Genomic DNA, 15,294 nt, shown 5'->3' on the forward strand with positions numbered 1-15,294 from the left:
TCAAGTGCCGACGGGTATTTGCTGCCTTCCTAGCAGGCGGCAAGGCTGCCTCCCGCCCGCCTCACGTCCACTCAGCTCCCACCCCTCCCACTGCCCCGCCTCCCTGAGTGTGGCTTCCCACCCTGCAGGTGTCCTACTATAACCAGGCCACCCCAGGCTTTCTCAAGTACGTGACCACCAATGTGACTGGCCTCTCGTCTGCGTTCTACACCACCTTCAAGGCTTGTGAGCAGTTCCTCCTGGACAACCGGAACGACCTGGCCCCCAGCCTCCAGACCCTCTAAGCATCTTCAGCGGCCACCTCACGCCCACCTCCCACTCCATGCTGCCCTGTGGACACACACGCAGGGCACCGAGGGAGGCAGGGGCATTTATTCCTTCCTGCCACCCCCGTGGGAAACCTGGACCCAGGGCTCCACCAGCCCAGCTCCCCTGGGTGGTCACTTTCTGCCAACGTCCACCAGCAAGTCTTGGTAGGAACTCTGGGGTAGCCTGTAGTAGACTCGGGTCCTCTCCACGGCCCTGGCTGCCAGCAGCACTGCCCGCACAGATGCATAGCTGCCCCAGCCAGGGCTGTGTTCCACTGTGACAGTGGCCCGGGGGGAGGCTGCCAGCAGCCTGGCCACGACTCCAGCCACGCTCTGGCCCAGCGGCCCAGCCTGAAGCTGGAAGGACACTGGTTGCCAGAGGCCCTGGCACAGCTCCAGCATATCTGTGAGCAGCTGTTCCCTGTAGCCACTGCTCAGCACTTCCTCGGGCCAGCCTGGTGCCACCGTCACATGGGGGAAAACCTCGGCCACAGCTGTAAGCAGCTCCCTGCCAGCCACGTAGCCAGGGACCACAAAACTCCCGTGGGAGATTGTGGCCCCGACCCACACAGGCCTAGGCAGGTGGCCAAGGGTGGAGAGGGTGGCCAGTGTGGCCAGGGATGGCCGGAGGGCCGTGGGCTCTGCTATGTGCACATGGATGCCCCAGCGTCCGGTGCGCGTGGCCAGCTGCAGCAGGCAGAACTCCAGTGTCAGGACACGGCCATCTGGGGCACGTACGATGGGCACGGGGTCCCCAGCTGCAGGCTCCAGGAGGCCAGCTTCCAGCAGGATCATGCCTTCTCTGTCTGGAAGAGGCAATGGATGCAGCAGCGGGGCAATGGGATCTGTCGATCAGATCTGGGTTCCAGGTGGAAGGGCTGCCTTATGAATGTGCCCGGGGCTCGTCAGAATGATACAATGAGTTGCTAGCTCGGCTCTGGGCCCTTGCCTGTGGCTCAGCCCTGGGGCCCATGTCCACCTCTCTTGCAGCGTGTTGTGACTGAGGGCTCACGGGTGCTGAAGGCCCGGAGCCCCGCACTTGTGACAGCGCTGTACTCCCTACCTTGCAGCCGTGTTGCTATGGTAACGGAGATCTGAGGCAGCTTCCCCAAGTGTAAGAAACTTGTGGTTGAGCTAGGAGCACAGGGGCTGCAGGTGGACCTTACCTGGGAGTCGCACTGTCGCTGTGCTCCTGTTGCCCTGGATGTCAGGAACCAGCCACTCCACGCTCAGACCCTCATCCCCAGGGAGTTGGAGAAAGGGGATCAGGCTGCCTCCCGTGTAGTAGCTTTGCTTCCGTGAGGCGTTCACTGTGGGGCAAATTGCCAGGATGAAGAGCCCTTCTGTGCACCGCACATCCTCTCTAAGCCTCACAGCAAGCTTCCTGGGAGCTGTAATTCCCTGTTTTCTAGATTACAGGTGATTTGCCCAAGGTCCTACAGCCAGTAGGCAGGGTTGCTGGGATTGGAACCTGATGGAGCCAGGTCCGTCTGGCCCCAAAGCTGGTATTCCTCCCCCTCACCAAGATGGCTCCCAAGGCAGGAATGTTGGGTCTGATGGGTCCCCTTTGAGATGGGCTAACTGCAGGCTGTCCTAGGTTTGGAGTCAGGGGAGTGAGGTGTTTGGACAAGGTAGTGTCTGCATCACTGATTAGCAGGTACAGTGGAGGGGCCATTCTCTGAAATGCTAGAGTAAACCTTAGAGGAACTGTATTACAAGGGGAAGCGTATGGGGTTTGGAATTTGCTGGTTCCAGTAGGAGCTGTGCCACGTTCAAGCTGAATGACTTTGTATAAATTACCTAACTGTTCTGAATCTCAGTTTCCCTATCTGTAAAATGGAATCCCTGCTTCACAGATCTATAAAGCTTAGCATACTGTACTGGGGTCTGGCATACAACTGGCGCTTAAAACGATTCCTTCCTCCCATCCCTCCTAGGATTTTCCCCTTCCAGTGCCCCATCCCACCTAACTCTGCTGCCGTGTCTACCAAGTGCTGCCCTGTGCAGAATCCGGCCCCACCGCCCTTTCCCACGCTGCCCAGACCCCTCCCTACTGGCGAGCTGCTTGAACTGGGACAGGAGAGGCTCGAAGAGGTCATAGTAGACTTGGTGGGTGGCGGTGTTGTCCCGGACGTAGAGGAGATCGTCCACTGACACGGGGTCTGAGGTGGCCTGCCACAGCGTCAGGCTGTACCTGGGGTCCAGAGAGCCAGCTCAGTGCCTGCCTGGGCCCAGCAGCCCTCAGCCCCACTCCTGTGCTCAGAGCCGGACCCGAGCTGGGCAGCGGGGGAACACTACCCTGCTTCCTGGGGGCAAAAGAAGCCACAGAGGCCTCGGGAATGATGACTGAGAGTAGAGGCTGAGAAGGAGGGGAGATAGACTGCCCTGCCTCCTCATTTGGAGTGTCTATTTCTGGGTCCTGTCTTAGGAAGGAGACAAGGACAGAAGAGATGGGCGCAGGGGGTGGGGCTAGAGGTCAGGTATGAAGAGGGGAGGGGGGCGGCCTCCAGTGGGGAGAGGCTGAGGAAGGTGGGGCAGCTGGGGACAGAGTGCAGGGGTGGGGATGGGGCTTCCTCAATCCCTACAGAGCTATCTTGGGGCAGAGGCTATAGGTGCAATCTGGGCAGCCCCAGGGAACAGCTGGCTTCCATGGGAGGAAGCTGTGGGAGGCAAATTGTGTCTCAGTGTAGACACTTTCCAAAGGGCAGAGAGTTGTCTGTCAATGGACGGGCTGCCTCAGATGATAGTGAGCTCCCCATTACCGGAGGCATACAAGCAGAAAGCAGGGACATTGTAGAGCATGTGAGCACCAGCAGAGGTTGGACCAGATGATCAATAAGACCCTTCTAGCCATGAGCCTCTGGGATCTTCTGGGGGCATCAGTGCCTGGGAGCGGGTTTGGAGGGAGTGGGAGCTGTGGCAGGGGCCTGGGAGTCCTCACCTCTCAGATTGGCCCAGCAGCCAGCTGAAGTGGGGCCAGGCAGCCCGTACCATGACAGCCCGCACAGGGAAGGTGACCTTCTGTGGCAGTCCTCCCACCAGCCCCTGCATCTTCTCTACCATGGCTCGGGTATATGTCCCGTTTGGGAACAGGGGCAGGTAGAGGGTGGTCCAGCCTGGAGACAGGGTTGCCTTAGAGTACTTCTCCTGGACCAAGGCCAGGAACCTGCAGAGAATCAGAGATGCTGGTCTTTTAGAGCCCCTTCCTCATCTCCCAGGTTCCCATCACAGTGCTAAGAAGAGGCAGGATCTCTTGCATCTATGATATAAGGGCACAGTCCTAAAGAACAGAAATGGCTTGCTCAAAGTCCCACAGTAGGGCATGGACTTTGGTGTTGGGGAGGTCTGGGTTTGGGTCCTGATTCTGTGACCTTGGGCAGCTCACCCAGCCCCTTTGATTCTCAAAGATGGCATCCTTTCAGGCAGGACAGGCCTTCGTAAACATACCCACATGGACGGGGGAATCTAAAGCCCCAGGTGTGGGATGTGGGTTCTCCCAGCTGTGAGAGTCTCTGAACTTTCATATTTTATTTAAAAATTTCATTCAGATTTTGCCTTAATGCAAATTTTAATAGGCAAATAATGTTACCCTCTCCCTCTCCCCAAATTATTGAGTAATTTTCTTCACTCCAAGAAGGTGAACCATTGTTTATCTTGGGCCACTGACTACATTTTCAAACTGCTGCTTTCCAAATGCACCTCAGTTTGAGAATCGTGATAAATATTGGACAGACGGATTGTTGGCTGACTGGCTGCAAAGATGGATGGATGGATGGATGGACGGTAAAGAGCATGGAGGTTAGAGTCAGATGGGCCTGGTTTTGAATCTTTCCTCTGCCAATTACTAGATTTAGGCAAGTCATTTAACTTCAGTGAGATATTTCCTGTATTAATAAAATGAAAATAATATTACCTACCTCATTCTCAAGTAAGAGTTAAGTGGTATTCTACAACTAGAGTACTTGAAACAGTGCCTGTGACACATAATAAACATTCAACAGATTGTGCCTCAATTATTGTCAGCTTTCTCATCTGCAAAATGGTGAGAAAAAATGCTCCTAACCTGGCATTGCTATGTGAAGATCAACTCAGATGTATGCTCTCCTTTTAAGTGGCCCTTCGTAAACTGGAGCACACCATGAAGCTGGTGTTACACGAGGGCGGTTGGTGGCAGTGCTGGGATTTCATGTGGGGCTAAGGAAGGAGTCAGTGCTTTAGACTTTTCTAGCAGGCCAACTGTTGCCCTTGTCACTGGACCAGGCCCTGTTTGCCCTCCAGGAATAATCACTGTAGTAAGGGTGCCAAACCTGTAATCCAACGGTGATAGTCCAACGAAATCAGGACTGTTAGGAGAAAGTGTGAGTGAAGGCCCTCAGCGGCCTTGGATGTCAGGGAAGTTTCTGGGACAGGTAATGACTGGGCAAAGGTTCATCAGGAAATGGGGGAAAGGCATTTGAGGCAGAGGGAATAGCACGTGTGTAGGCTCAGAGGTCAGACTACATGGTGTGACTGGAAGCAAACTCAGCAAAGGTCCCCTGAGCACCTACTGTGCCAGATGTTGACAGAAGAGGATTGGACACAGCTGGGGCAGAGAGGCGAACACTCACTGTGTAGCGTTGACTTCTATCGGGATGACCATGTTGGGGCCCCTCAGGATGTCGGCATTGATCCACACAGGCCTCCGAACTCTCCCCTCCTCGGTCAGCCGCCGCAGGAGGTCCAGGGAGGGGCCCACGGCCTTGATGCTCTTGAAGTCTAGTTTGATGCCTGTGGGGAGAGGGCCAAGCGCTTGGGGAACTGGTCCCTCGTGCTCAAGGAAGAAGGAAACAGAACACATGACTTCCTGGGACAGAGAGAGCAGGTATGGTATGTGTGTTGGGGGCAGGGAGGGAAGACAGGGACCAGATTCTCGCTGGGTGTGAAGAAGGGTTTTCAAACAGGCAGAGCTAACCTGGAGAGAAAGGACTTGCCTCTGTAGGAATGAGCTCCCGTCCCCCATCATCAAGGGGAGGAAGCAGATGACGGGTAAGGGCTTGGGACTTGGGGCAGGTTCAGGGGTTGTCAAGCATCGGATGAAAAGGGACTGTGATTCTTGGACAGGCAGGCTCAGAGGGTCCTAAGCCACCTGAGCCTGAACAGCAGGAGATGAGGCTGAGAAGTTAGAGCAGGATGTTGCAAGACAGGCCAAGGAGATCACACTTTGTCCTGAGGACAATGGGGAGCCATGGAGGGTTAAAGCAGGGGAGTGACGTGACAACTGGCATTTTGGAAAGCTCACTCAGGTAGGGGCTGAGTTTGGAAGCAGGAAGCCAGTGAGGAAGGAGGTCCGGGAGAAAGATGATGTGACTGGGACTGGATCGGGGGTAGGCTTCAGGGTTAGAATTGGCAGGTGCAGCAGCTGAGCGGATGTGGGGGATGAGGGAGAGACATTAGGGTGATGCCTGGATTCTGACTATAACTGGCAAAGAGACATGGGAGGGGAAGGTGGAATTTGGCTTTTGAGCATGTTGTAACCAGTTCCATGGATTCAGGGCCCAAACATGTTTGGCCCTTTGCAGCTTACCCTGCACTTTTATATCCCTTGTCTCACTGATCTTCCCCGAGCCCAGGCCTCTAGAGCGGTGGGCTGGAAAGCCAAGGCAACGAGCAACTCCTGACGAGCACTGGACTAGCTTCCTAGTGGAAGGACCCCTGCACATGCGGCCTGAGGACCAGAGGGCTGGGCAGCTGGGGAGGGGCTGAGAGAGGTCCTTACCCTTCTGGGAAGAAGCCAGCACGGCCTCCAGCCACTGCTGTAGGGTGTTGTCACTGTAGATGGCTGGGGGGTGCGCCATGATGGGGACCCCTGTCTCATTGACTGTGCCGAGCCCTTCTACCGTGACGTCTGCCTCCAGGGCCACAGCGTCACCTGTGCAAGAGGACAAACTCCATCTTGATTGGTTCCTTTTTTTTTTTTTTTTTTTTTTTTGCTGCACAACTTGTGGGATCCTAGTTCCCCGACCAGGGATTGAACCTGGGCCCCGGCAGTGAGAGGGCCGTGTCCTAACCACTGGACCGCCAGGGAATTCCCAGATCATTTCCTTATTTAAAGCAATTTTTCTCATCATCAAAGTATTACACATCTATTACAGAACATTTGGAAAATACAGAAAAGCAGAAAGAGAAATATTCGCCCACATTTCTAAATTTTTGCTACGAACAAATAATGGTGCATATTTTATTCTGATTTTCTGATTATTTTTTATCCTGACTTGAGGAAAGCATTTCCATCATAGTTCATTTTTTAATGTATTTTCTTCCACTTTTATCTATTTATAGTTTTTACACAGTTGGGAATACTCTGCATTTATAATTTTAATCTTTTTCTTTCAATAGTGACACATTTTTTACAATCTTTTCTATGTTTCATTAAAAAAAAAAAAAAGCTGCAAAAACCCGATTGAGGGCACTCACCCTGCTTTAGTTAGCCACTCTCCCATTCCTGAGACATCCTAGTAGTTTCTAAATTTTTGCTACTAACAAATAATGATGCATGTTTTATTCTGATTTTCTGATTATTTTTTATCCTGACAAGGAATTTGAGTCAGGGCCACGCAGGGTGATTTTAAGGCCCATACTAACAAATTACTGTCTAGAAAAATTCTTCTGACTCATGTTCCTGCCAGAAATACATACGCTGGCCCATCTCCGGCACACTTACAGCACTGAGCATCGTTATTTTTATCTTTTAAATGCACACAGTTAACTCCATCAGGTGGCTGTGTGATGCCTGTTCCGAGAGTTCAGTCCAGGAGGGAGCTGAGGCCTTTCCGTGAGAAGCAGGCCAGAATAGCCGGCCAGGGTCTCTGTCTAAGGAATGGAGTGGAGGGCAGGCGGGGTCGCTCTCAGCTCCTGCCCCATCACAGACAGTTGGCATCAGAGGGCCTCTTGTGTTTGACACTCACAGCCTCGTGACTTGAGCTCTGCTCCCCTCCAAGTCCATTCTGCACACGGCCACTAGGGTGAGTATTCCAAACACGTACCTGATCGTGTCACTTCTGTTAAAAAATCAAAACGTCCCTGCCCGTTGTCCTAAGAGTCCAAGCTAAATGCCTTACCATAGTCTGTGAGGTCCTGCATGACCAGGCCTGGCAAACTTTCCCATCTCATCTCGAGTCCCTCTCTCCCTCAGTCTCTAGCTTCCAGCCACTTCTGTTTCTCCAACATTAATGTGCACACAAATCACCCAGGAACTGTTAAAATGCAAGTTGTGCTCAGTAGGTCTGGGGTGGGGCCCAAGGTGTCTGACAATCTCCCCCGTGATGCCCATGCTGCGGGTCCGTGGCCCACACTTCGAGTATCGATGCTCAAATATCTTGTCTTCCCTTCTCTGGGCTCTTACACATGGCTGTTGTCTTGGCAACACTTCCCTCCGCAGCTTTACTAGGCCACCTCCAGCTCATCCGTGGGTGTTGGCTTAAAATATCAAGGAGGCCATCCCTAAACCACACATCCAGTCTAAGTTAGGTTGCCAGCTTCTCCTCTGAGTGCTCAGCCCCCATGTAATCACTCATTTAGCACCAGCTTTCCTGAGTGTTAGTGTCAGGGAGCAGGATCTGGGTCTGTGTTGCCCATCACTTGGATTTCCAGTGCCAAGACAATAATAGGCCTAAAAAAGGAGCTTCAGAAATGTTTGCTGGATGATAAAAGACTGAATGAATGGGTGATAGAAAAGTTAAGGTCAACCAGCGCAGGTTCAGAAAGGTGATAGCGCTTGCCCAAAGTCGCAGAGAATTTTTGCAGATTTCTTTAAAATCTAGGTGTCTGGATTTCCAGGAGGGGGAGGAGGCTGAGTGCCAGGCTGTCCCCAGCGCTGAGCCAGGCACTTTGCATTGTCCCACTTCATCCTCATATTATACCTCCTGCCCAGAGCTCTGGACTTTCTGGAGTCCTCACTGGCCAGATGGGGATGAGCCTCCCTGGACCGTGGCTACAGGACATGGACATAAAGGCACGTTGTAAACTGTGAAGGGCTATATGAAGGTAGCCTTTATGTTTATGGCTTGAACACAAAGCACTTTCTTTTCTTAACTTTCGGTTACCTGGGAATGCAAAGAGAGGGGTCCAAAGAGTTTGGGGCCCATCAAGGCCCAGAGAAGCCAGGCCCGAGGGGGCAGCTGGGCAGATAAGAGGGTAGTTCAAGAGAAAGAATACTGGCCTTCCCTGGTGGCGCAGTGGTTGAGAGTCCACCTGCCGATGCAGGGGACACGGGTTCGTGCCCTGGTCCGGGAAGATCCCACGTGCTGCAGAGCGGCTGGGCCCGTAAGCCATGGCCGCTGAGCCTGCGCGTCCGGAGCCTGTGCTCCACAACGGGAGAGGCCACAACTGTGAGAGGCCCGCGTACCGCAAAAAAAAAAAAAAAGAAAAAAAAACTGCTTAAAAAAAAGAGAGTGGGGGCTTCCCTGGTGGCGCAGTGGTTGAGCGTTCGCTTGCCGATGCAGGGCACACGGGTTCGTGCCCCGGTCCAGGAGGATCCCACATGCCGTGGAGCGGCTGGGCCCGTGGGCCATGGCCGCTGAGCCTGCGCGTTCGGAGCCTGTGCTCCGCAGCGGGAGAGGCCCCAACAGTGAGAGGCCCGCGTACCGCAAAAAAAAAAAAAAAAAAAAAAAAGAGAGTGGATACTGAGGGGTCTTCTTCCCCATCTAACGGGAGCCAGTTACGGTCTGGGGAGGGTGGGGGCACGCTGGGCGGGAGCCAGGGCTGGAACCCAGGTCTCTGCGGCCCGGTGAACCTCCGATGCTGCTGCCTTGCTTGACTTTCACCAGCTGCCTTCCTTGAGACACTGTGAGCCCCTTGAACACAGGGCCACCTCTCACTCATTTCTAAACCTCCTCCTGAGCTGGGTGCAGAGTAGGGGCCCAGCAAACGCTCAGTGAGGTGGACTAAAGACTGATGGACCTAACCTGCCTCCTTGCGATAGCCACCTGGATCCAGCTTCCTCCCGAAGTCATCTCCCTTGTCATTTACACCTGTTGTGTGCTTTCCAGATGCTGAATCTGGGGGGCCAACTCACTTGGTTGGGGGTGTGAAGGAACAGGAGATGAGGAAAGGATCAGGTTTCTGCAGCCACAGTAAGAGTCCTGGTCCTCAGGGGTGCAGTCAGGTGGGAAGGAGTGATGCTCTCCAGAGGGAGCCCACAGGAAGTTACCAGACCCCCCTTCCTCTCCCCCACATGCCAGGAGCTCTATGCATTACGTCTGGCAGGAGAGCGCTGTGGCTGAGTGTGCAGATCCTGAACCCAAGGCTGCTAGCTTCCAGTCCCAGCTCTAACACCTGCAAGCTGTGTGATCTTGGGCAGGTTACTGGACCTCTCTGTGCTCCCTGTCCCCTTGTTTACTAGAAGTAAATAATAAAATATCTTTTGTTAGGCATTCACTAAGTATTAATTATCATTTACGTGGAGTAGCTCACTTAACTAGGGTGAGCACATGTCCCCATTTGCCTGGGAGAGTCTGGTGTATTCCTGTTGTTTCAGCATAATTATTAATAATGACCTCTTTCACTATCAAAAGTGCCCTGGTTTGGATGATAAATGATATGGTCACCCTACCAGCCCACATTTTGCAGAGGGAAAAACCGAGCTGCAGATGGGTGAAGTCACCTGTCCCAAATCACTCCTCTGGTAAATGATAAAAGGTAGAATTTGAACCCAGTCTGTCTGCCTCCTAGGCCTTTGCTGTGGCCCCTCCCCTCCACATGGGTGTCCAGTCACGTTCAAGGTGACTTCACCGGCCTAACCCTGGCCTACCATTGGCTCCCCCGGAGGGTCTCCACCTCAGTTGTGGAGCCACCCTCCTCCCAGAGACCTACCTCAGGGACCTAGCAGGACCCTCAGGGAGAAGACTGGGCCTGGGGCCCTCCGCACCCCTGCAGCTATGCTAAGGGGTGTCTCTGCATGCTCCACGCTGTTGGGCACTGCCTGGTTGGGGCCCTTAGCTTTCTTCTTGGCCAAGGTCCCAACTTGGTGGGGCCTGATCCCTTACCTGCTGCCCCAGGGCTGACCTGGGATGAGCCTGGGGCTGGCAGATCCTCTTTGCTTTCCCTCAGGCCTTATCTGCCAGATAAGAGCCCTCCCTCTTGCCAGGGAGTTCTCTGGCCTCTTATCACCCAAGTCTGGCCATTAGCCTCCCGATCCTGAAGCAGCAGCAAACTGGCTCCACCCAGCCTGTGGTGGCCTCTCCTCTGCTGACCGCCAAGCCTGCCTCCTCCAGGAAGTCTCCCTAAGGACTCATTCATTCATTCAGCCAACCTTTCCCAGATGCTCATTCCCAGGCTCTCTGCTGGTGACTCTGCTGGAGTAAGAGCCAGAGGCCTGGCGCCTAGGTCTTGCTCTGCTTCAGACCTACTGTGTGACCTTGGACAAGACCCTCTGGATCTCACTTTCCTAAACTTGAGGGATTTTGGTTGAGCAGTGGTTCTCAAAGTGTGATCCTGGGGCCAGCAACATCAATGTCACCTGGGAACTTATTAGAAATACAAATTCTCAGGCCCCACCCCGGAACCACTGAATCTGAAACTCCAGGGGTGGGGCTAGCAATGTGTTTTCTGAAGCACGCTCAAATCTGGGGACCCTTCCTTTCGCCTCGAATAGTCACTGCTGTAGAGTGTACAAGCACATACATGAACATGATCTAATGAGCTTCCCCATAGTCCTGGAAGAGTGATCTTCCCTTTTGAACTGGGCCAGGCATAATGCAGTGGTTTAGAGCGTAGGAGCTGACCACTGGGTGCTCCAATGCTGGCTTAGCCACTTTCAAACAGTGTGACCTTAGTGAAGTTAGGTAAGTCACCTAACTTTTCTGAGCCTCCATTTTTCTCCTGTCGAATGGCACCCACAAAACAGGCTGCTGGTAGTCCCAGGAGACCCACGTGGAATGTGAGTGTGTGTCCCCACCGGGAGTGGTTGCCCACTGGCTGCCGTAATCATTCTGAATCAGAGGCTCAGGAGTTACACAACTTGCTCAGGCTTCCACAGCTCGTTTTTGGTAGCGCTGGCACTCAAACATCTTCTGGCTCTTTAGACTTTGAGGACAAAGGCCTCCTTAGCAGGGAAGCTGTCTCCTGACAAGGCCTGGGAGGAAGGGCAGGATGTGACCTTGGAACCAGACATCTCTGCACAACCTGAGCCAGTCACTTAACCCCTGAGCCCCCACTTTCTCAAGTGGAGGATGGCAAGAACGCGGCGATACCCATCCTAATGCCACCGCATAGGTAGTGCTGTCTTAGCCCCACCTCTGCTCTCCCTCCATTGCCTCCACCTCTGCCCCGGCCTGCCCCAGTTCTGGCAACTGGACTTACTGCTGAGGGCAGCCCTCATCTCCTTCTGGCTGTTGGCAGCATGGTACCAGGTGACCAGAAGGCCGTCGTGTTGGCTGATCTGACCCAGGCTCAGCAGGTAGTCCAGCATGTCCGCGTCGGAGCGGCAGACCGCATCCTGCTCACAGCCTGCAATCAAGGCGAAGGGAACTGTCAACATCAGTTCTTGCCCCAGACCAAGACTCTCATCCGTACATCCTACTAACCCTCCTTGGGCCCCGGGGAGTGTCTAGCACACCATCTAGCAGAGACAGTGGACCCCAGATTCATCAGTGCTGGGAGAGAGAGAAATATGTGGGGTCCTGGGCACAATGATGCTCTGAACCAGCCTGCAGATGTTGGGAAGTTCACTGATAAGGGAACATTTAAGGGAGACCTAGAAGGATGGGTGTGTAACTTTGACCAAAATAGGGGCCTAGGTTATTTCAGACAGAGAGAACAGTATAAGCAAAGGTTTGACCATAGGAAATATATGGTTGCCTAAAGGAATGGCCATTGGCCTGGTACAGAATGCAGAGAAATGGAATAGGGCAAGATGGGAAGAGGGCTGTGATCCCGTTGTAAATGGCTTTGGGCACCAGCAAAGGAGTTGGGTGTGTGCTGGAGACAGCAAACTAGGTTTATGTTTAGAAAGATCTCCTTACACAGTGGCTAAGAATCTGCCTGCCAATGCAGGGGACACGGGTTCGAGCCCTGGTCCGGGAAGATCCCACATGCCACGGAGCAACAAAGCCTGCGTGCCACAACTGCTGAGCCACGTGCTGCAACTACTGAAGCCTGTGTGCCTAGAGCCTGTGCTCCACAGCAAGAGAAGCCACTGCAATGAGAAGCTCATACACTGCAATGAAAAGCCCATACACTGCAACAAAGAGTAACCCCTGTTCGCCACAACTAGAGACAGCCCACGTGTAGCAATGCAGACCCAACACAGCCAAAATTAAATAAATAAATAAAAATTAAAAAAAAAAAAAGGAAAGATCTCCTTGGTGGCAGACCGAGCATGGGCTGGTGTGAGCAGGCTGGCAGCGGAGACTGTGTGGGAGGGGGAGGGCTGCTGCAGGGGTCCAGCAGGAGACAGAGGCTTGAGAAGTCATGGTGGGCAGGGATGGAGGGTAGAGGATGGGAAGGAAGAGCCTCGAGGCACAGGACTGAAGATACAGGCATGAGGCAGGAGGAAGAGAGGAGGCTGCTCCCAGGTCCCCGTGTGGATGGAGGACCCTTCACCGGGAGAGGGCGCAGAGGGGAGAGGGAAAGTTCAGCTCAGTCAGCTGAATATGAGATGCCTGCATGACCCTCTAAGAAGGAATGTTCATCTAGGGGCACAGAAGGAGGTCTGGGCTGAAGACCAAGGTTCATTGGTCCTCAGGTAACTGAAGCCTGGTAAAGAAGGAAGGGAAAGTTAATGGGACTGTCTGCTGGGAATCAAGTCTTGGTGGGGTTGGTGATGGGAGGGGCAGGTAGAGCTGTGGATGGAGGAGAGTCTTGGTAGGGAGGGGAGAGGAGGCCATCAGGGCTGTAGATGAGGACAGAACCTTCTGGGGGCAAGGAGTGAGGGATGGGGGAAGCCGATCAGATGGCATGACTGGGAAGCTCCTACCTGGCAGGATGCCCTGCTGCAGAGAGAAGAACAGGATCATCCCGATGGTGAACACAAGAGCCACACTGGCACTGCTGACAAGGGCCCACTTCGAGCACCCCTTCTTGTAGGCCATGATGACCCTCTCTGGGAAATGCCCCACACTCCTTGCGGTGCAGAGTCTCCTGAGGCTCTCAGAGCTAGGATCAGATGGGAGGCAGGAGCCTTAGCAGCACCTAGTTGTCCCCCAGCGGGCCAGGAAAATGTCCCAGAAGACAGTTCCCGAAGTCCCTCCTACCTTCCCGCCCTACTCCTCCTCCTCTCTCTCTCCCAGGATCTTAACGGGTCAAGCAGAAAATCCTGCCACCTTCAAAATAACCTTTGAGCACATTAAGAGTCAGCAGAAGATGTTAGACTGAGCCCCACCTGCTGCCTGTCTGCCCCTGCCTGGTAGTTGGGGGACCAGGGATCTAGATCCAGCTTGACTTTGCTTTCCTGAAGACCTGGAGTTTTTCTGCCCCTGCATAAAAGGAGATACCTAGATGGTTCTTCCCTCTTTGTGCCCTGCCCCAGGGAGTCACAAAGGTCAGGCAAGGGTGGGCAACAAGGACAGATTAGATCTGCCTGAGGAATATGAATTTTCCTTCTATCCCAGATAGATTATCTACCTGAGATTGAAAGTGGTAGGCCTGGAGGGCAGGGGGGAAGATGGCAGAGTAGAAGGACGAGCGCTCACTCCCTCTTGTGAGAGCACCGGAATCACAACTAACTGCTGAACAATCATCAATAGGAAGAAACTGGAATTCACCAAAACAGATAGCTCACATCCAAAGACAAAGGAGAAGCCACAAGGAGATGGTTGGAGGGGCGCAATCACAATAAAATCAAATCCCATAACTGCTGGTGGCTGACTCACAAACTGGAGAACACTGATACCACAGAAGTCCACCCACTGGAGTGAAGGTTCTGAGTCCCACATCAGGCTTCCCAACCTGGGGGTCCAGCAACGGGAGGAGGAATTCCTAGAGAATCAGACTATAAAGGCTAGCAGGATTTGATTGCAGAACTTTGACAGGACTGGGGGAAACAGAGACTCCACTCTTGGAGGGCACACACAAAGTAGTGTGCACACTGGGACCCAGGGGAAGGAGCAGTGACTCCATAGGAGACTGAACCAGACCTACCTGCTACTGCTGGAGGGTCTCCTGCTGAGGCAGGTGTGGCTGTGGCTCACAGTGGGGACAAGGACACTGGCAGCAGAAGTTCTGGGAAGTACTCCTTGGCGTGAGCCCTCCTGGAGTCCACCATTAGCCCCACCAAAGAGCCAGGTAGGCTCCAGTGTTGTGTGGCCTCAGGCCAAACAACCAACAGGGAGGGAACTCAGCCCCACCCATCAGCAGACAAGCGGATTAAAGTTTTACTGAGCTCTGCCCACCAGAGCAACACCCAGCTCTACCCACCACCAGCCCCTCCCATTAGTAAACTTGCACAAGCCTCTTAGGTAGCCTCATCCACCAGAGGGCAGAAAGCAGAAGCAAGAACCACAATCCTGCAGCCTATGGAACAAAAACCACATTCACAGAAAGATAGACAAGATGAAGAGGCAGAGGACTTTGTACCAGATGAAAGAACAAGATAAAGCCCCAGAAAAACAACTAAATGAAGTGGAGATAGGCAACCTTCCAGAAAAAGAATTCAGAATAATGGTAGTGAAGATGATCCAGGACCTTGGAAAAAGAATGGAGGCAAAGATTGAGAAGATGCAAGAAATGTTTAACAAAGACCTAGAAGAATTAAAGAATAAACACCTAGAAGAATTAAAGAACAAACAAACAGTGGTGAACAATACAATAACTGAAATGAAAAATACGCTGGAAGGAATCAAGAGCAGAATAACTGAGGCAGTAGAACGGATAAGTGACCTGGAAGACAGAATGGTGTAATTAACTGTCATGGAACAAAATAAAGAAAAAAGAATGAAAAAAAATGAAGGCAGCCTAAGAGACCTCTGGGACAACATTAAATGCACCAACATTCGCATTATAGGGGTCCCAG

At 53.1% G+C, this 15,294-nt stretch overlaps 2 protein-coding genes across 3 annotated transcripts in view; one reads left to right on the top strand and one right to left on the bottom strand.

Annotated features, from left to right (window-relative positions):
* The window catches only part of ACOT11 (acyl-CoA thioesterase 11), a 52,153-nt gene extending 51,652 nt beyond the window's left edge, over positions 1-501 (top strand). For both annotated transcript variants that reach the window (XM_060022550.1, XM_060022560.1), the window contains exon 16: positions 129-501. In XM_060022550.1, the coding sequence (XP_059878533.1) occupies positions 129-284 (156 nt within the window). In that variant the 3' untranslated portion in view covers positions 285-501. The remainder of the gene's footprint in view (positions 1-128) is intronic.
* On the bottom strand, positions 365-13,375 carry FAM151A (family with sequence similarity 151 member A). The gene is made up of 8 exons (XM_069540328.1): positions 13,261-13,375; positions 11,646-11,792; positions 6,064-6,321; positions 4,916-5,075; positions 3,250-3,474; positions 2,363-2,502; positions 1,475-1,618; positions 365-1,114 (listed from the first exon to the last, which is right to left on the bottom strand). The coding sequence occupies exons 1-8, from the start codon at positions 13,373-13,375 to the stop codon at positions 441-443; spliced, it is 1,863 nt and encodes a 620-aa protein (XP_069396429.1). The 3' UTR covers positions 365-440.
* Positions 13,376-15,294: the final 1,919 nt, after the last annotated feature.

Source organism: Delphinus delphis, chromosome 1 (assembly GCF_949987515.2).
Source record: "Delphinus delphis chromosome 1, mDelDel1.2, whole genome shotgun sequence".
In the NCBI taxonomy this organism is placed as follows: domain Eukaryota; kingdom Metazoa; phylum Chordata; class Mammalia; order Artiodactyla; family Delphinidae; genus Delphinus; species Delphinus delphis.